The sequence below is a fragment of the Alexandromys fortis genome, unplaced genomic scaffold (genome assembly GCF_014885135.2).
Source record: "Alexandromys fortis isolate MF-2015 unplaced genomic scaffold, M_Fortis_MF-2015_v1.1 scaffold_13, whole genome shotgun sequence".
Classification (NCBI taxonomy): domain Eukaryota; kingdom Metazoa; phylum Chordata; class Mammalia; order Rodentia; family Cricetidae; genus Alexandromys; species Alexandromys fortis.
Window position 1 is genome coordinate 5,480,303 of NW_026067908.1, and position 19,233 is coordinate 5,499,535.

General features: G+C 49.8%; 2 protein-coding genes across 4 annotated transcripts in view; both read right to left on the reverse strand.

Moving 5' to 3' along the window:
- The window catches only part of Cdcp2 (CUB domain containing protein 2), a 32,986-nt gene extending 31,441 nt beyond the window's left edge, over window positions 1-1,545 (reverse strand). The window contains exon 1 of the mRNA XM_050136166.1: window positions 1,408-1,545. The gene's annotated coding sequence lies outside the window, so the exon portion shown is untranslated. The remainder of the gene's footprint in view (window positions 1-1,407) is intronic.
- On the reverse strand, window positions 74-19,219 carry Cyb5rl (cytochrome b5 reductase like). Of its 3 annotated transcripts, none has more exons than XM_050136172.1 (7): window positions 19,129-19,217; window positions 17,346-17,613; window positions 15,173-15,321; window positions 12,996-13,083; window positions 9,596-9,700; window positions 6,354-6,557; window positions 74-1,763 (listed from the first exon to the last, which is right to left on the reverse strand). In XM_050136172.1, the coding sequence occupies exons 2-7, from the start codon at window positions 17,541-17,543 to the stop codon at window positions 1,560-1,562; spliced, it is 948 nt and encodes a 315-aa protein (XP_049992129.1). In that variant the 5' UTR covers window positions 17,544-17,613; window positions 19,129-19,217; the 3' UTR covers window positions 74-1,559. The 3 variants fall into 3 exon arrangements, with proteins under 3 accessions (XP_049992129.1, XP_049992130.1, XP_049992132.1); XM_050136173.1 differs by lacking the exon at window positions 19,129-19,217 and adding an exon at window positions 19,032-19,056; XM_050136175.1 differs by lacking the exon at window positions 9,596-9,700 and having other exon boundaries at window positions 19,129-19,219.
- Between the last annotated feature and the right edge of the window lie 14 nt (window positions 19,220-19,233).

Below are 19,233 nucleotides of genomic sequence, written 5' to 3' on the forward strand. Positions count from 1 at the left end.
TGGGCCTGAGACGGGGTGAAAATGGTCCAAAGCAGGTTGAGGACCCAGGCCAAACAAAATGAAGCGTCTTGACTTATGTTCATGGAACTTTAATGTGCCCGTGACACCCAGTTCTGAGAAGTCACACCTAACACCCTGCAAACCACGACAGAAGTCCCATGTCCTTGATGCTCGGCGTGAAAACTTCCTGCCACGCAGCTGCTCACCATGTCTGTACAGTGAACACGGCCCAGAACAGGGATTCATTGGTTTTGATTTTCTGGGTGGGATAGCAAAGACAAAAATTCCTCTAGGCCTCACCACACCAACTTGCTGTGACTGAAGGGGACCTGGGATCCCTCTACACCCTTTCCTGCTGCCTTCCAGGCAAGGTTCCCCAGTGTCCCATGGAGGCCAGTTTGGAAAGCAGTGTGTACAACCATGAGCAGGGGGGGAGACCTGTAGGGCTGTCCCTGCCATTCAGCTTGGGCTGTCCCTGCCATTCAGCTTGGGTGAGCCACTCTTGGGGCCTTGGTTTCCCTGTTTGTATAGTGAGTCTGCTGGACAGGGTTTTCTGGCATCAGAGCATCTGCTCAGCTCTGCTCTGCGGTTAAAAATGCCTAATCCTGAAGGCTCCTAGCTCTCAGCTTCTAACATTCCACTGCCGAGCTTTAGAAGTCTGGGACTGCCTGTATCTAGCCTGTGCTGGCGCAGCATACTGGGGCCCAGGCTGTGGAAAGCAGAATTCATTAAGTCGACGTGATGCCCAGGGGCAGCAAGTTCCCTGGAGAGGACATGCCCTGTGCAGGATGGAGGAGGTGGGGGTGGGGGCTGGGTGGACCTCGATCAGCAGCCACTCAGTGGGCAGAGCTGGGAGAGGGACCCAGGTCTCCTGACTCCTGCTCTATCTTTAGATCTCCATAGCAACTGTCGCCAGGGCACCGAGCTGAAGGCACAGGCTATGTGGTTGCCTGCTGGAGGGAGGGGCATTTGCCTCTATTACTCTTCTTTTGTGGGGAAAGGACTCTGGGCTGGCTTCCTGAGCCAGGAAAGAGAAACTGAGCATGAAGCTGATCATGGCAGGAAAGACTTGGCACTGACACAGAACTGATCCAGGGAAGCGCCTTGTTCTGAGAACACAGTCAGGTCATCGAGCAAGGCCTTCAGCAAGTCAGGTTCAACCCATGGAAGGTAGAGAAGCTAAGGTCCTCCAGAGAGCTCTGAGCTTTTCCCGAAGTCATTCTCTTACCACCGACTCTGGACCCTCTGGAAGGATCAGAGAGGCTCCTCTCCCCTTATCCCATCCAGTGCCCACCATCCTGAGCTTGGCAGGACTCCATGTTTGGATTCCTTGGAGGAGTCTTCCCTGGCTTCCAGGCTAGCTGCTGGGTTCCCTTCACACACCAGAACTAGGAGGGAAGGACAAACCTTCTGTGCAGACAGGAAAGGAAGTGCCAAGGGTGATGACATTTTCCCAAGGTCTCTGGGTAAGTCAGAAGCAATGTCTGGCCTGGACTCCATGTCTTCTGATTCTAGTCTGGGCTCCTTCCTGTGCCCTTGTATAAGGTCCACGGCCAGGGCTAGAAGAGGAAGTAGGAATCCTTAGTCAGACCAGCAGCCAGCAGATACTGAGCCATGTCCTCAGTAAATTCAGGTGAGCCACAGACTAATGTAAACGGCTTTCTCTGGCAGCGGGCCACTAGCTCATCAAGCAGTTCCTGGCCCAGGCGGCCAAAGTGGGTCTTCTCACGGTAGCTCCAGGGAAGCTGCTCTGGGGAGACCTCCTGAGAAAACAAGAAAGAGCAACCATGACTCTTGGGGTTCTCGGTGTTCACTCAGTCAGCTCTCTTCTGTCATTGTGGGAAATGGTAGAAACTAAAAAAAAGCTCCTAGTTCCTAGGGAGCCCTGGAGAGAGTCCTAGCAACTGCCACGCTGAGTTACTAGCCTCTGAGCTATGAGATAAAGGCCCAGGCTGTGGAAAGCTATGGTCCTGCCAGCCAGAGTAAGAACACAGTCCTGTGGAGGCCTGAGGGGTAGGGGCTCCTAGTGTCTCATGTACTTTCAGGCCTTGTAGCCTCACTTCAAGGAGTCTGGATGACTTCCATGTCCTCTGGTACTGTCAAGGGCACTCTGCAAAGAACTGGATCTTTCTCTGCTCCCCCAAACACTCTCCTGACCCGGTAGAACCTTGAGGGCAGAGCTGGCAGACATCGCTGGCCTTATTTCTCCTTCCCATTTCCTGATTCTCCCCAACCACTCAGTTCTACTGGCCCTCCTAATTGTGCATCCCAAGATGTGCTGAGTCTGGTTACTCCTCAGTCGTGGTAGAGACCTTAAACAATGATAGACAGGCATGGTGATATCAGACGCAGGGCTGGGGCAGCAGAAACACTAACACCCTGAGCCTGCAGGATGGACTTCTACCTCAGCAGATCCAGGAAGGGGACAGCAGGAACAAAGGCTAGCTGCTAGAGCCGGTGTACCTGCAAGCTCGACAGCAGTACCAGGACAGCATTGCGGAGGGCAGGCCAAGATGGAGTTGGCAATGTCAATAGGCCAATGGGCTTGGGGAGTCGTGAGAACAGCGGGGGCAGTGAATGGCTAGGAGCAAGGCGGTGCAGAATGAAGGACAAGTTGGCAGAAGTCGGGAGACCTGAAGATGCTGTTCCTAGGCTGAGGCAGGGAAAGCGGCAAGCTGAGGCAATGTTTGTGGGTGAGCAGAGTTACCACAGTCACCCCTGACTCCGTTATTGAGTCGGCCCATTTTCCTGCCCAGCTTTTGGCATCTAGCATCATCACAGCCTGGCAGAGCCAAAAGTGAACTTTACTATAATTCCCTGGTCCAGGTTCAGATACCACTTCTTTCCTGCAACAGTCCTGACCTCACTTGCCCTCCCGCTGGTCAGAAGTGACGGACATTCACTGGCCTGTATGTGTACTGTACTGATAGACCGCTAGGAGAATGTCAGGACCAGCTGGGCTGGCACCCAGCTCTTGGTCGCGGCTACCTTGAGGAGACAGAATGGCAGTACAAGCCTCAGGCGACTGTGTGGGGACTGAAGGGCTCTGAGGGGCACGCAGAAATGTACAAAGAAGAGCACTACCCTGGGAAGTTTTTGTCAACTCACTAAAGCTGGAGTCGTCTGAGAAGAAAGACCCTCAGGTGAGTAACTGCCTTGAGATCAGACCAGTCTTTGGCAAGCCTGTGGAACACATTCTCTCATTATATTTTTTTAAAAAATGAGACAGGGACTCAATGTGTACAGCCTTGGCTGGCTCAGAACTCTCTATGTAGACCAGGCTGGCCTTGAACTCAGAGATCTGCCTGTCTCTGCCTCCCAGGTGCTGGAATTAAAGGCATGTGCCACCACTGCCTGGCCAGTTCCTTTTCCTAACTGATGATCAGTGAGGAAGGGTCCAGCTCACTGTGGGTGGTGCCATCCCTGAGCAGGGTCCTGGGGTATAAAGTAAACTGAACAAGCCAGGAAGACGCGTTCCTTCACTGTCTCTGCTTTGGTTCCTGTCTTTGGGTTCAAGTTCCTGCCATGACTTCCACTCCAGATAGACGACACCTTTCTTCCCAAGCTGCTCCTGGTCACCATCTTTATCAGCAACAGAGGATAACTAAGACACAGCGATGACCGGTTGTCCCTCCAGACAGGAAGTGTCTCACCTCCATTTGTGTCCCAGGCATCTCTCATTTGGTTGAGGTCAGAGGGAAAGAGGGCTAGCCAGCAGTCAGGTGAGTTCGCCAGGTGCCTGGCCCAGGCTTTGGTAGGATTTCTGTGCTGCGGACCCAAGTCCTTCCCTCGTCCCCTCAGCTGCACACCAGCCTCCTGCTTCATGCCATGGCTTGGACACTTTCTGCTGCTGTTGATGTTCACCAAAATGTCAAAGAGCTTTCCACCTGTGGACATGTGTGAGGACCACGGCTCTACAAAGCTCTCCAGTTTCCTGGCCCCAGCTAAAAGGCTGAGGAGCATATAAACTGCCAGAGATTTTCCAGAAATGTCTCAAGAAGGACACTGAGCAGGGCGTATAGTACAGGACTATATGGCTAGCCTCAAGCAAAGGAAATGGGGAGGGGAATGGCAGCATGGGCTAAGTCCAGAAGAAGCAAAACCAGACCTCTAGAAAGCAGACAGACAATCAGTGACAGAGGCTTGGCTTGAGATCAGGCATGCTGCGGCAGGAGCTGGCAGGGACGGGGACACAGGAAACAGGATATAGGTGGTTTCCAGCTAGAAAACCTGTAGCTCGCTGAGTCTGACAGTAGCCATTCTGCTGCTGTGTGGAGGAACAGATGGAGGTGGCAGAGACCTTACTGAAGACACTGCCCAGCCAGTCTTTTTTTTTTTTTATTAAATATTTCTGTCTCTTCCCCACCTCCGCCTCCCCTTTCCCTCCCCCTCCCCCAATCAAGTCCCCCTCCCTCGTCAGCCCAAAGAGCAATCAGGGCTCTCCGTCCCGTGGGAAGTCCAAGGAAACCCTCCTCCGTCCAGGTCTCGTAAGGTGAGCATCCAAACAGCCTAGGCTCCCACAAAGCCAATACATGCAATAGGATCAAAAACCCATTGCCATTGTTCTTGATGTCTCAGTAGTCCTCATTGTCCGCTATGTTCAGTGAGACCTGTTTTAACCCAGGCTTTTTCAGACCCAGGTCAGCTGGCCTTGGTGAGTTCCCGATAGAGCATCTCCATTGTCTCAGTGTGTGGGTGCACCCCTCGCGGTCCTGAGTTCCTTGCTCATGTTCGCTCTCCTTCTGCTCCTGATTTGGACCTTGAGATTTCAGTCCGGTGCTCCAATGTGGGTCTCTGTCTCTGTCTCCTTTCATCGCCTGATGAAGGTTAATATTCAGGAGGATGCCTATATGTTTTTTCTTTGGGTTCTCCTTCTTATTTAGCTTCTCTAAGAACCCGAATTATAGGCTCAATGTCCTTTATTTATGGCTAGAAACCAAATATGAGTGAGTACATCCCATGTTCCTCTTTTTGGGTCTGGCTTACCTCACTCAGGATAGTGTTTTCTATTTCCATCCATTTGCCTGCAAACTTCAAGAAGTCCTTGTTTTTTACTGCTGAGTAGTACTCTAATATCTATATATTCCATACTTTCTTCATCCATTCTTCAATTGAAGGGCATCTAGGTTGTTTCCAGGTTCTGGCTATTACAAACAATGCTGCTATGAACATAGTAGAGCATATATTTTTGTTGCATGATAAGGCCTCTCTTGGGTATATTCCCAAGAGTGATATTGCTGGGTCCATGGGTAGGTTGATCCCAAATTTTCTGAGAAACCGCCACACTGCTTTCCAGAGTGGTTGTACAAGTTTGCATTCCCACCAGCAATGGATAAGTGTACCCCTTTCTCCACAACCTCTCCAGCAAAGGTTATCATTGGTGTTTTTGATTTTAGCCATTCTGATAGGTGTAAGATGGTATCTTAAAGTTGTCTTGATTTGCATTTCCCTGATCGCTAAGGAAGTTGAGCATGACCTTAGGTGTCTTTTGGCCATTTGAACTTCTTCTGTTGAGAGATCTCTGTTCAGCTCAGTGCCCCATTTTATAATTGGGTTGATTAGCCTTTTACAGTCTAGTTTCTTGAGTTCTTTATATATTTTGGAGATCAGACCTTTGTCAGTTGCGGGGTTGGTGAAGATCTTCTCCCAGTCAGTGGGTTGCCTTTCTGTCTTAGCGACAGTGTCCTTTGCTTTACAGAAGCTTCTCAGTCTCATGAGGTCCCATTTATTCAATGCGGCCCTTACTGTCTGTGCTGCTGATGTTATACGTAGGAAGCGGTCTCCTGTTCCCACTTGTTGTAGTGTACTTCCCACTTTCTCTCCTATCAGGTTCAGTGTGTTCAGACTGATATTGAGGTCTTTAATCCACTTGGACTTGAGTTTTGTGCATGGTGACAGACATGGATCTATTTTCATTTTTCTACAGATTGATATCCAGTTTTGCCAGCACAATTTGTTGAAGATGCTCTCTTTTTTCCATTGTATGCCCAGCCAGTCTTGATGGAGCCTCTACTCTGGGCCTGGCCTCATGTTAAGTATCACAAGGAGTATGTGGGCCCACATTCTTAGCCACAAACACCTGAACATGACCTCTGCTGCTGCCTTGACCCCATATTCAGGTCCCAGTCCACACAAGGGATCCCAGGAGGTGGGTGGAACATAGTGGAGGACAATGGCTATGAACTGGGGCTCAGGAGTGTGAAGCATGGGGCCCAGCCCTTCTTTAAGCACGCTTCCTCCTCTGTGTGATAGACTTGCCACTGCCTACCTTTCACACAGAGGCCTTGGGACTATCAGTACAGCACAGGGGAAGTGCAGCTTCTTAGGGGAGGAAGGCTTCACCCTGGGCTCACCTGACTGAGGACAAAGAAGGTTCGCACGTTCCAGAACCTGGCCTGCTCCTGGAGGAAGGTCTTCAGGTAGATGGCCTCGAAGGTCTTGAAGCAGCCAACCAAGGTGACGAAGGTCTCGTCATCTGCATTGTCTGTGATGCTCTGCAGGATGGGCACCATAGGGGCCAGGCCTGTGCCAGCTGCCAGCATGAGGAGTTCACCATACTAGAGGGGATGGACAGCAGAGCAGACGGTGGGGTCTCACCCACTACCCGTTTGTGGGTCTTCTCTCGGCTAAGCTGAACAGCAATGCCTTTCTCCCGTGTCCCAACCATCTCTGCCACGCTCTACACTGGTGCAGGAAGCCACCTGGTTTGTGAGCAGCAGGCAAGGCCTGCAAAACACAGCTTTTGGGATTCTGCAGCTCCTGCACTGTAGCCCAACGTGAAAGGGGCTTGGCTGCCTCTGCTTACATGTTTGTGCTAGCAAGGAACCCACTACCTCCCAAAGTCACATCCTCTCCTACCAAAGCCTTTCCCCTCCCAACTCCATCCCAGCCTGCTTTCTGACCCTAGGGAGCTCTACAAAGGTCTTGGGCCCCAGTCTAGAACCCTGAACCTCTTCTCTGAACTAAATGAAGTGATATATATATATATATATATATATATATATATATATGCACCTAGCATGGCACTGTAAGGTAGGTTCCTGCCCGAGACCTAGTATCATCCACCCTCCTCAGTGAGCCCATTTCCTGTTTGTAGGTTTCTTTAAAAAAAAAAAAAGGCAGACCCTTTTCAGTCAGTTCCCCTCCCTCCCTTCGTTCCTTCGTTCCTTCCTTCCTTTTCTTTCTTTTGTTATTTTTGCTTTTTTCAAGACAGGTTTTCTCTGTATAGCCCTGGCTGTTTTGGAACTCAGTAGACTCAAACACAAAAGTTATGCCTGCCTCTGCCTCCCAAGAGCTTGGATTAACAGCATGCACCGTCACTGCCTGGTTCTCAAAGTCAGTTTCTTAAAGGTTAATGCCTGCTACACACAGAAAAATACTCACCTTTTTCATTCCAGAGATTAGACTCGTGTGTATAAACACTAACCATGTGATCTGGGCCTCCAAGTCTTCACTGGTGGGAAACAATAATGAGAGCATTTCCTAAAATAGCTCCTGTCTCAGCACCACCACGAGGACCAGAGGAGGGAACATAAGCACCGGAATGGAGTTGAGATTTAATCATTCCAGCTTTTCCCTTTATTAAGACTGAGATCCTGCAACCATGGTCCCTCCAACCTCTAGGTCTGTGACTTGCCTCGTTCCTCCTTTTCTTCCTTCCTTACTCAGGCTGAGTTCTAGGAAGCCTTCCCTGAGCAGGGCTGGGGTGGGAGTTCCTCCTTTCCTGTCCCCTAGTGCATTGTGCTCTTCACACCACACTGTCAATCACTACCTGTCTCTCCCTGAACAGACGCTAGAGTCTGCCTGTGGCATGAAGGCACAGACAGACATTTGTATGGTTGATTTAACGCGACAACTACAGGGCAGGACTAGGAAGGGGCTGGGTACCTGAGCCTTCTCAGGGAGCAAAGCGGGCCCTGGCAAAGCTTTGGTGGCCCATTTGAACATGGGGCACTACCCTGCCCCTTTGCTGTTGGACCTGGGTGAGACAGGAGGTTCTGATGTCCTCAAGATACAGGTCACAGGCACTGGGGGGGGGGGAGCTCTCTCATGGGAAAGGTGATCCGAGAACCATTTGCTCTAAGCTAGGAAAAGAAACAACACCTACACCCTGCTCTCAAGGGTCTGGAGGACACAGAATGCAGGGCTGACATGAGTGATACCAGAATACTGCTGGAGGGAGATAACATACACACCTTCAAGTGTCAAAGGAGGGGCGAGTCACCTGCGAGTTGCCGTGGGGGCTGAGTGAGCCACCACATGGCAAGGGTTTAGAGCCAGAGCCTGCACAGGGGATGGCTTTGGCAGTCTGCATGAGGGTATGCCTTTCCTGTGACTGTGGGGGTGCAAGCCAGGTCCTACAAAGGCCAGGCAAGCAGTACACTGAGCTACATCCCAGTCCTGACAGGGCTGTATCATGATGCTCATACACACGTGTGTGTGTGTGCGTGTTTGTACATATGCCATGTGTGGAAGAGGGTTTGGAAGTGAGGACGTGAGCTGGCATCCCGGGAAGATGGTTTGCAGGTGCATTCTTCTTTCTGTCTGTCTCTGCTGATGATTTTTTTTCGTTTGGTTAGAGAACACGTTTTGCATTTATAATAAGGGGAAAATACAATAAAAGCTATTTTTAAATTAAACAAAAAGAATGGCAAGGCAAGCATGATTCATTATTTTCCACTTGTTTTGGTTTTGCTTTGTTTTCCTAATTATAAAGGTAATAGGTGTTCATTCCAGATAATTTGGAAAGTATAATGAAGAAAATGAAAATTGTCCATAATTTCCCCACCCAAACCTGCTAACATTTCACACATTTTCCATATACATTTTTTTCTGTGCATTTTAAATTAGTTTCCCTAGTGGGTGTATATTGCCTTGTGCCTAGTACTTGTCACTTGCTCTTATAGCATAAGCATAGAGCATCATTAAAAACATAATTTCGAACTCTAGGAGAATGTTCTATCAAAAACCTATAACCCAGTGTGCTTAACTCTTCTCTTTGATGGATGCTCAGTTGCCTCTTTTGTTATTACAAATAAAAATGCCACTAGCACAGGCAGGAGAAGCAGAGTTTGATTTTTTTTTCCTCTTTGTAATAGACTTCCAGAGGTGGAATTCCTGGGTCAAAGGATTCTCAAGACTGTCGATACACACTACTGGATGTCCTCCCAGGCATGAGACAGCCGAAGACAAACTACCAGTGCTCTCTGGGACCCAAGCACACCACAGAGATGAGGGCACGAGACTTCCAAACTAGAGGTGCTGGGCTCTCGGCAGTAAGTGTGCACTGCATTCAGCCTCCCGAGAAGGTACAACTGGAACAGGATATGAGAGTCAGAGGGCATGGGGTCCTGAACCCTAAGTACTCGGGCCCAACTTTCTGAGTCATAGGGACTCACTAACAATTCTGGAGTAAAGTGGACAGTTTTGTTTATTAGGACCTATCCATTCCCTCCCTTGTCTAAGGCCAACGTCACTCTGGGTATGGGGTTTACGTATTGGAAGAAGATTGCATTGCACTTCTATAGCCTGGAACAGGGAACTCTTAGCAGGGAGACAGCCCCCGCAAAGCTCCTCAGGACTATAAAGGACTGACCTTGTTTGGTTCATACAAGAAGCTTCCGAAAGGCCCTCTCCAGAAAGCTGTGTCTCCTATTCTCCAGGACTCCACGTACCGGGACATCAGCCCAGTCTGATAGCACTTGAAGCAAACACAGGGAACAGTCAGTGGGCGGCAAGTTTTGCTGCGCAAGCCTCTCTAGCCAACACTTGGAATTCCTTCTGAATGCTCAGTGACTCCCAAGGGATTCTCAGGTTGTCTTCTTCTGCACACTACGTGTTGGAGCTATCGTCCAGACTGGCATCTACCTACACAAGGTGGATGATGAGGTTGAGATGAAACTCCAGTGACCTACCAACTTCAAGGTCTCACACCAAATGCCTGAGGAGAGCACGCAGGGAATGCAGCCCAGCAAAGATGGAGTAGTGACTAAAGCAACTAGTACGTAGTGTCAGAGAGACAGCAGGTTGCCAAGGGATGTCCCTTCTAACAGGGAAGCTATTTCACAGGTGCTAGCCTGTAGATTGTGGGACAGACGTTGCCAGATCTTAGGAGTCTTCCAAGAGATGCAGGAGATTCATATTTTTACCGAAAACCCTCCCACTTCTGAAATGTCAGCAATAAACTCATAATTCTGCAATTCCAGGCAGGCTAAAGCCAACTACATGTGTACTGTCTCCGGCTTACTCTATATCACCTCCTGATGGGATGGCTGCTATGTGAGTCCACACTGCCTGTCTGCTCTGTTCCGAGCACCATGCTGGGGTAGCAGGGCACACAGTGAGACCCGAAACACCAGGAAGACACCCAGTGCCTGACCCCTGAACATGTAGCAGTAAGTATTCCAGTCAACTCATTTATCCAGTCAGGCCTCCTTTGAAAGGGCTTCAAGGATCAGAAGGATGTATATAGATATCTCAGACATAAACAAGGTAGATACTGACCCAGGAACAGGAGCCCTGAGCCCATACATTGAGATAAGGGTGGCCTTCTTGGGGGTCAGGGAGACATGCAAAGAAAACTCTGGTCACCTGCAGCAGCACGGTCAACAGCACAGAGTCCAGTCTTCACTCGGGAAGAACAGATGGCCATGTAGGGGTAGAGTCAGGGGAAACAGTTGGGGACAAAACTGGAAGGGTGGTTGGGATGGCCCCAGGCTTGAAGGAGAGACTAGATTTGGTGATCAGACCTGCCTTTGAGCACCCGCAGCTACCTCTGACACCAGCTACACAAGGCATAGGAAGTCCCTGCTCACCTGGGAGAGGCCTGGGAGGGAGGGTTTTTACTGGAAGGTATGTGGGAACACATTTTGGTTGCTGGGCCCAATTTGGGGAAAGTAAAAACCCCAGCTTTGGGGGTTAGAGAGATGTTTCAGCAGTTAAGAACACTGGCCGCTCTTCCAGAGGACCTGGGTTCGATTTCTAGCACCCACATGGTGGCTCACAACTGACTGTAACTCCAGTTCTAGGGAAGCAGCCACTCTTAGACATACACACAGACAAAACATTTAAACACGTAAAACAAAGAAACAAACAAACGGAACGCAGCTATGGCCCTGGGTGCCCCATGACACGACAATACCAAAGAAAGAGCACCACGCAGAGCCTGGCTCGGAGCAAGTGTCCATCAGTCCACTACCCAAGAGGCTTTGCAGCTTCAGTGTCTTCATCGCTAAAATGGGGATAATGTGGTCTTCCTGAGGTCACATGAGTTGAAATGAGAAAATGTGAACAGAGCTACAAGCAGAGTAATCAGTGCCCAGCAGGTGCCTGAAAAAGAAGCCCGCCTTCATTTCCTCGCGGGGAAAGTCAACCCACAAATTCCCACTGCCTTCCCAATTTGCACAGACATTTCCAGCTCTTCCCAGCCAGTGGCTTAGGGATAATGAGATACCTCTCCAAAGGAGAAAATCGGCCTTGCAGCTGGGAGGGATCCAGCTGCTCTGGAGGGCTGTCTCCAGGCTTATCCTCTCAGCAGAAGCACCCTAGACAAGCAGCGCCGGGAAGCAGGCCATTTGGAGAGGATTTGTGGAATCTCCCAGACAAACAGTAGCGTGCAAAAGGGAGCTCGTCCAGGCTTATGTGGGAAGGAATAAACATTCGGGCTCTGAAGGCAAGCAGGGCAGCAGGAGCCGAAGGCGGCCCTAGGCCCCAGAGTCGGGGGCTTGCTCACCCATAGCCCTCCTTCCTCCACCTTCCACTTTCGCTCTCCTGGGGCCTCAGCCTGCTGACCAGTAAATAATGGCACGGCCTTGGAAGAGGCGTGGGTATGCTCCCTAGGACTCCACGAGGGAAATGCTCTCACTGGCAGCTGTGTCAGACTGTGGCCTGTGGCCACAGACAGCTAAGGGGAGCTTTGAAAGTGGCCTGACACTAAATCGAAAACTTATTTTAGAACATTAGTATCTTTGTTTGGGGGGTTTATCCAGTCTATTGTTCTGGAGCATGGACTCTGTAGACATGGCATGGTGTTGCAAGGCTGGACGTGCCTGGCAGAGCTACAACAGGTTGGAGTGCACGAAGCTGCACTAGCTGGAGGCCAAAGGTCAGAGCGTCAGTGGGTCCGTGAAGAGCAATCTGCTTAGTTTCCTCACTCTAGGCCTCTTTGACTGTAATTTACTGCTATGATCCTGGGTCTCCAGGACATTTTGTGTCCAGCCCATTTCACTCAGTTCTTCCTCTGGCCCAGCTGCCCCCCCCCCCCAGGACCTGTTTCCTGTCCCCCTTTCCTACATCTGGCTATGGGCACTCTCGGCCTAGAATGCCATTCCCTGACACCATCAGCTCACACTCCCCCTTCGAGGCCCACCTCCCGGAGAGAGGATGTCAGGTTAGTTCTGTCTGAAGGCTCTTCAGGCTCTTTTCTCTTCTGGCATCCTGTCCCCTTCTATGCCTGGATGAACACCTTTCCCAATCCGTGTGTCTTCTGCTATGCTGCTCCCAGTCTCGGACCTCACTTATTCCTCAGCCCTCAAACACACAGTATCTACCAGGAAGCCGGGCCTGAGCTCCTTGTACACCAGTTGCCCTGAGCTGGGCCGGGCCTCTTCTCATGACTAGCATCATGCTGCATTAAGCCGTTCTGATCACTCTGTCCTGGGCTTGGTCCCTCCAGGTCAGGCTGGATCCCTGTGCCAGCAAACACAGGTGCTGGGACTTGCTTCTACTTCATCTCAGCTCAGTACTCTTTTTCCATCGGTTGATAACAGGTGATAAGGCGCAGCTTTCCTGAAATCTCCCAGTAACATGCCCTCTGTAATGGCCAGCAACACCCTCCTTGGAAAAGGAGAGGGAAGAGGCCCCCCAAACAATTGCTCCTTCAAGTCAGCTTATTCTCACAGCAACTAATAGACGGGAACCCCTCCAACCCAGTCAGGCTAGATGGGGAGGTCCAGGTCCATAGCACCTTACAAAAGCCTCAACAAGAATCAACTCACCTTGATTAAAACATCAAAGTATCCTTCCGCAGTGACAGGGCTGATGGGAGTATAGGCTCTCTGAATTTCTAAGCCATCTGCTGTACCTCTGGGAAGAAGAAGTACACAGACAGTGGGTAGCCAGTCGTTTAGTAGACTCTTACCATGCGCCTCCTCTGTCAGACTAATGGACACAGAGATGGGTCCCAGTCATTCCCAGAGGTCCTCGCCAAGGCACAGGTAAGGAACAGCAGAAGGAAGGGCAGTGAGTTCACCACCACCCATGACTTGTGAGACATGTGTGCAGGTCAGTTAATCCTTCAGCAGCATCTCCTGAAAAGTAGGGGTGGCCATTTAGGTCCTGGGTGTGACTTCACTAGAATCAGTCATAGAGTATGTCAAAAAAAAAAAAAACACTGATAACAAAAAGTACACTGATGGTGTGAGCAGTCTGTGGGGCATTCCTGGGGTTTTCTGACTTCTGCACTACAAAATAACACAGATAAAAACCTCTGCTGAGATTTACGAAACATTACCATAGGCCAGCAAGCACCAGAACTGGAGGAACCCTCAAAGGGGCTTGATGCTGAAGCTCTGCCAATGTATGGATTGTCTTTAGAATGTTGGCAACAATGGGGTCAGGAGAGCAATCATGAGTTGTGGTAATAGCTATGAGGTAGGAATGTCTATTGTGTACCAGACATAGTATATGAAAGAGTTCCAAGGCAGCCAGGGCTATAAAGAGAAACCCTGTCTTGAAAAACAAAAGCAAAAACCAACCAAACAGAACAACAACAAACACCAAACAATGCTAAGAGAAGGAACACCATTTGCACACTGGCATCTGACTATTGCTCCAACTCCAGTTTGGTCCTGCACCTTGAAGTACCTCTCTCAGCTGTGTGTGGTGGTGCACCCTGTAGTCCCAGCACTTGGGAGACTGAGGCAGAAAATGCATGTTTGAGTTTGAGCTGGCCTGGAGTACACCATGACTTTGAACAAACAAACAAAAATAAAAAAACAAAACCCCAAACCAAACAATAACAGAAATCCTGACAACTTACTTCCCAGGACACTCCAAACGCTTTAGCTTTACCGTGTGCAAAACGTTCTGCTCTGGTGTCTGCAAAGACTGAAAGGCCCTCCCAAGTGCATCAAATGCAGGAACTAGACAGGTAAAGTCTGATGTGTCTCAGAGGGAGTGAGCACTGTCATCTATAAACTCAGGAGTCTGCTGGAGTCGGGTATTGAAGATGAGCAGGCCCCTGACAGGTGGGGCCAGGAAGGGAACAGCCTGGGCTGGACAAGTGCAGGCAAGCCAGGAACTAGTAGCTGGATTTCAAGGCTAAGACATGGGCACCTGTGGAGTAGGGAAGGGAGGTTGGGCAGCCATGGATTAGAATGTCATTATGGAAGCAACGAGGAACTACAGAATGCGTCTTAATGAGTGACATGGTCAGATATATTAGGAATGTCACTGAGTGGTAGAGAGGATGGAGGGGAGTCAGCCTAGAAGCTGGGTGTCCTGCCCACTCCAATTCGTGGATGGAGAGTTGCATAGCTATAACCTACTATGGCTTCTCCTGCCAACTGAAACACTGAATTTGAAGGACTGCCAGTCAGGTCACAGGCCATAGGAACCAGTGTGAGCTAAGTGGCCAGTCTGACCAGCAGTGAGCTCTCTTTCTGGTTTCCTCCCACCTTGCCTTTTGGCCATGCCTTGTTTGTCTTGTTGTTGTTGTTTGTTTTGTTAGTTTGTTTGCTGACTTCATCTTGTCTTGCCAACCCCATAAGCTCCAGCAATCTTGGGGCTCAGATCTAGGCCCTTTTTTCCTCCCACATAAACATATGCTCCTGAATATTGTCTGGGTGTGTGATAACATCTTCCAGATAATGACAACTACCAGCCAGGAGTCTGTGAAGGTTAAATGAGGTAATGAATGTGAGGAGACAGACCCGTGCCTTGGCTAGTAAGACCTGTGCCTTGGCTAGCAAGTGCCATTAAGGGGCTAGTATTATTTATCTCAAAAACACATCACTGAGCTCCATGTCAAGGACCCTGAGTCATATGCTCCTGGGTCTATCTTGAAGATGATAAGCAAGGGCTTAAGAAAGGCCAAGCAAGCTGCCCCAGGCTACTTAGCTGGTCAGCGGCAAAGCATGGCAGCAGGCTTGGTCCTCCCACAACCTGAGTGTACCGTAGGATGAGGTGCTGCCCAGGATGCAGGCCGAGCTGATTGCTCCCAGGCAGTGTAAACCGGACATGGTAGGTGTCCTTGGTAAGTTTCTCTATGGCACTGATGTGGAAGGCCAGGAAGGTCTCTGGACTCAGCTTGGTGGAGCAGCCCTACAATGAGAAAAGTCTTGATTGACTTCTAGAGGTCAGGACTAAGGGACACACATCCTTGCCACTCTTCCTGATGAGAGCCATCTCTTGATGTGACAAAGAATTGACCCTACCTTGCTTCGCCTTTACCCACAGCACATGGAGTCTACCTGGTATTTAAGCTTTCTGTAGCTTCCCACTACCCCAGGACCAAGTACAGGCTCCTTAGCCTACACTCAAGGGAGCAGTGGACAACCACAAGCTTCATTTATCTACAGATGGCAAATTTCCATTCCTCCTCCAAGGCCACCTGTCACTGCCCTCTCAAGGTCCTCACTGTTCAAGTAGTATCCTCTGGACAAAACACTCACTCTAGGGCACTGAACACCTGCTCAGCCTTCAGACCCGTTAAGTTCCAGATCTGGAGAGCTGAAAACCCATGGAGCCATAGCGATGATCCAATATTCAAAGTCAGCAGGGAGCAGGGACTCAAAATCTTGTCCTCTGGGTTCAGCACACTGTCCTCACCATCCCAACCCCTCCTTGTGCCTCTTGCGGGCAGCCTTCTCTGAATACCATGACTGAGCTCTCTCTCAGACAGGGTCTTTCTGTAGCCCTGGCTGTCCTGACCTTGCTATGCAGACCAGGTGAATTTCGAACTCACAGAGATCCTCCTGCCTCTGCCTGCAATTAAAAGCGTGCACCACCACACCTGGTTTGGTCTCTCTTGTATAGTATTCATATTTGGCTTACCTGAGGAAGGTGTGGTTACAAGCACCAAACTTAGAACTCAGTAACCAGTGTCTCAGCATTGACAGGCCTGGGGTCCCAGACACTCTCTACCACAGCCCTCTTGAGCCAGGATAACCTTGTCGCCATCAGTCACATGCTAAGAACCCTGTCACAGCTGCCTGTGGCTAAAAAACACTGAGCTAGAGACAGGACACTGGGATTGATCCAGCTAGCTGCTATTTCTGGGCCTTGGTCTCCTATTATGTAAAAAGAGGCCACTCATCTGATAGCATTACAGGGTTATAGGGGAAAGATAAAATAAAGTACATGGTTGGGTATTTTTTGTTGTTGTTTTGTTTTGTTTTTTTGGGGACAGGATCTCATGTAATTCCTCAGACTGACCTGACTCACTATATGACCCAGGGTTGGCTTTGAAATCCCTGATTCTCCTGCCTCTAGCTTCCAAGTGCTGGGATCCAAAGAGTGTGCCACCACATCTAGCTTTATATATGTATTTCATAAAATGTAAATTGCTATGGACATATAATCTATTATTACTTCATCACAATTTAAAAGATAAAGCTATTAGATTAAAATATGCTGTTGTGCAATATCAATTTTCTGTTATCACAGGTTGAGTACTGAAACTGTAACTATTCTTGAAATATATGAAGTTCTTTTTGGGTTGAGGAAAGAAGTCAATATGCTCCAGAGACAACTGAGTAGCGACATCACCTGCCAGTCTATTAATATATCACATGTCAGCTTGCTCTTTTGAGGACAAGGACTGTGTCTTGCTTACCACAGATCCTCAATGGTTTATAGGACCTGGTGTACAATAGGTATTCAATGGATATCTGATAAGTGAAATAATTAGGGGCTGGAGAGATGGCTCAGGGGTTAAGAACATTGCCTGCTCTTCCAAAGGTCCTGAGTTCAATTCCCAGCAACCACATGGTGGCTTACAACCATCTGTAATGAGGTCTGGTGCCCTCTTCTGGCCTGCAGGCAGAATATTGTATACATAATAAAGATAGATAGATAGATAGATAGATAGATAGATAGATAGATAGATAGATATTGGGTTTTGTGTTAAACATCACAAATATCAGGGTCCATTTTGCAGATGGGGAAACTAAGGCTTCAAGAGGTTAAGCTACTAATAGGTTTGTTTCAGGTCTGGACCTTGCTTTCTGGATCTATCTGCTTCCATTATGACTACTTCTTACTCACCACTGTCTAGTCAAAGTCTTCCCAGGGCAGGCACAGAGCAGAGCAGGGCCAGACAGATACTGAAACTCCAGACTCCTCACCTGGGTCTCAGATGACTGCTTTCCACTCAGCAGGCTCTGGTCATTTCTGGCTCGGGCTGCTTCCCATCTTTCCAGGTCTCGGTAATAGAGGTCAAACACACAGGGCGAGCAGCCACTCCCGCAGCACTGGGAGGGCAGGGGCTCCACAGGCTTCAGCTGCAGCCAAGCTTCAGCATCGCTGTCCTCCCTCTCATCCATCGTCAGTGGGGCTTGGGCAACATGGACAAAGGGACAACTGGGACGGGACAGGCTCTCCTTCGCTGTCAGCCTGGGAGGGGGAAAACATGGGGGTCAGACTCTGTCCTCCTCTGTCCCTCACGGTCTCCTCAAGGCCTGCCAGGTTACAGGGACAGGGATGGCTCAACCAGGGATCTGCTGTCAGATGGGACATACTGTTTACAATTATTGTAGTTTTGCCTGTGTGTGTGTGTGTGTGTGTGTGTGTGTGTGTAATAAATAGTTTCTTAGCAGAGAAGGGGATCTGGCTTCAGAAAAATCTTTTCCACTACTGCACAAGGAGCTCTATGACTTCAGTATGGTTCTGAGGCTGGTACACCAGGAGAACAAGGCTGGCATCTTACTCGTTCTGTATTATACCAAACGACCTGGCACATGGAACGCCCCTACTGACTGGTGAGCAGCCACTGACAGTCTGTGAACAAGGCACAGGCTTAAGAACACAATAGAGGTGAACAGGAGGACAGTGTCTGTGTCCTTGTTCAGACCTAGCACGATGTTAGAGCCATTCAGTGAATCCACCTTTACAGCATGCTGTGTATCAGCCACACGAGTGAATGAGGCCTCTTTATGCCAATTACTCTTTGTGTTTGTGTATGTGTGTGTGGGGGAGTATTAAAATCAGACAAGTGAGGGTTAGTCATACTGTCCTCTGCCTTATATCTGGGGTTCAAACAACCCTATGTCTCAGCTATTTTGGAAATTGGTAGAGAAGTTGGACACATCCACCACAGTTTTAAAGACATGGTTCCTTCCCATCTGGGAGGCACAATCCCTGTTGCAGCCTAGGCCTGGATGCCTCTCCCTGCTCTTCAGGCCTTGACTGAGGTCATCCTCCTCCCTCAGAGGCACGTCCTGATTGTCCTAGTCAGTACACACACACAGTTAAACCCACAATGTGTCCGCCAACTGCTCTAAGTGCCAGGGACACAGTTCTCTGTGCTCACAGGACAGGCATTAAACAAAATAAAAATGAACAGCAACTTTGACAGAGGTCGAACGAGAGAAAAAGACCTAGAGAAATGGACAGGAAGCGTGTGTGTGTGTTGTCACTGTTCATGTAGTTCTCTCTCTGGCCCCTAAATCTAAGTTCTACACGTTCACCCGGTGCTTTGCACAGCATCCACCTCCCTCCCCACAGCGAGCGTGCCAGAAGCAGGTGCTGCGCAAAGGAGCGGCTCCCGGCACCGGCCCTGCCTCTGGGAAGCGAAAAGGAAACTTCAAGAACACAGGAAAAGTAACCCGCTTTCGGCGCTGAGCCGAAGCGCAGGGCGAGTAGCCGGGTGTCGAGCTGACGTGGGGAGCCCCGTGGCCCTCGCAGGCTCTGGGGAGCCCCAGCAGAGGAAAGCGTGGGCAGCAGTAAGTGGGTGGAGAGGACACCTCCAGAGCCCACTAGACGCCGGGCCCGCTCAGCCGTTTCAACAGCGAGGGAGACTGGGGCCTTTCAACCTCTAATTGCCTATGGTGGTCAAGGACGTCCCAGGTACAAGTTGGCGGTGCCCGCACTCCTCTGTCCGGCCGCGAGAAACAGCACCACTCTACCCACCTGTGACCCACTCACGTCGGGTACCTCAGAAACTGAGAGAGCTTTGCAGGGTCCACCTATAAGCATAGGCACCACCTGAAGGGCGGAGGCAAAACAAGGATATAT

Coding starts and splice junctions, on each gene's coding strand:
- Cyb5rl (XM_050136172.1), bottom strand. CDS start 17,543: ATGGATGAGAGGGAGGACAGCGATGCTGAAGCTTGGCTGCAGCTGAAG. Junction 15,322..17,345: donor AGCAGTCATCTGAGACCCAG/GTGAGGAGTCTG, acceptor TTCTCATTGTAG/GGCTGCTCCACCAAGCTGAG. Junction 13,084..15,172: donor GGGCAGCACCTCATCCTACG/GTACACTCAGGT, acceptor TCTTCTTCCCAG/AGGTACAGCAGATGGCTTAG.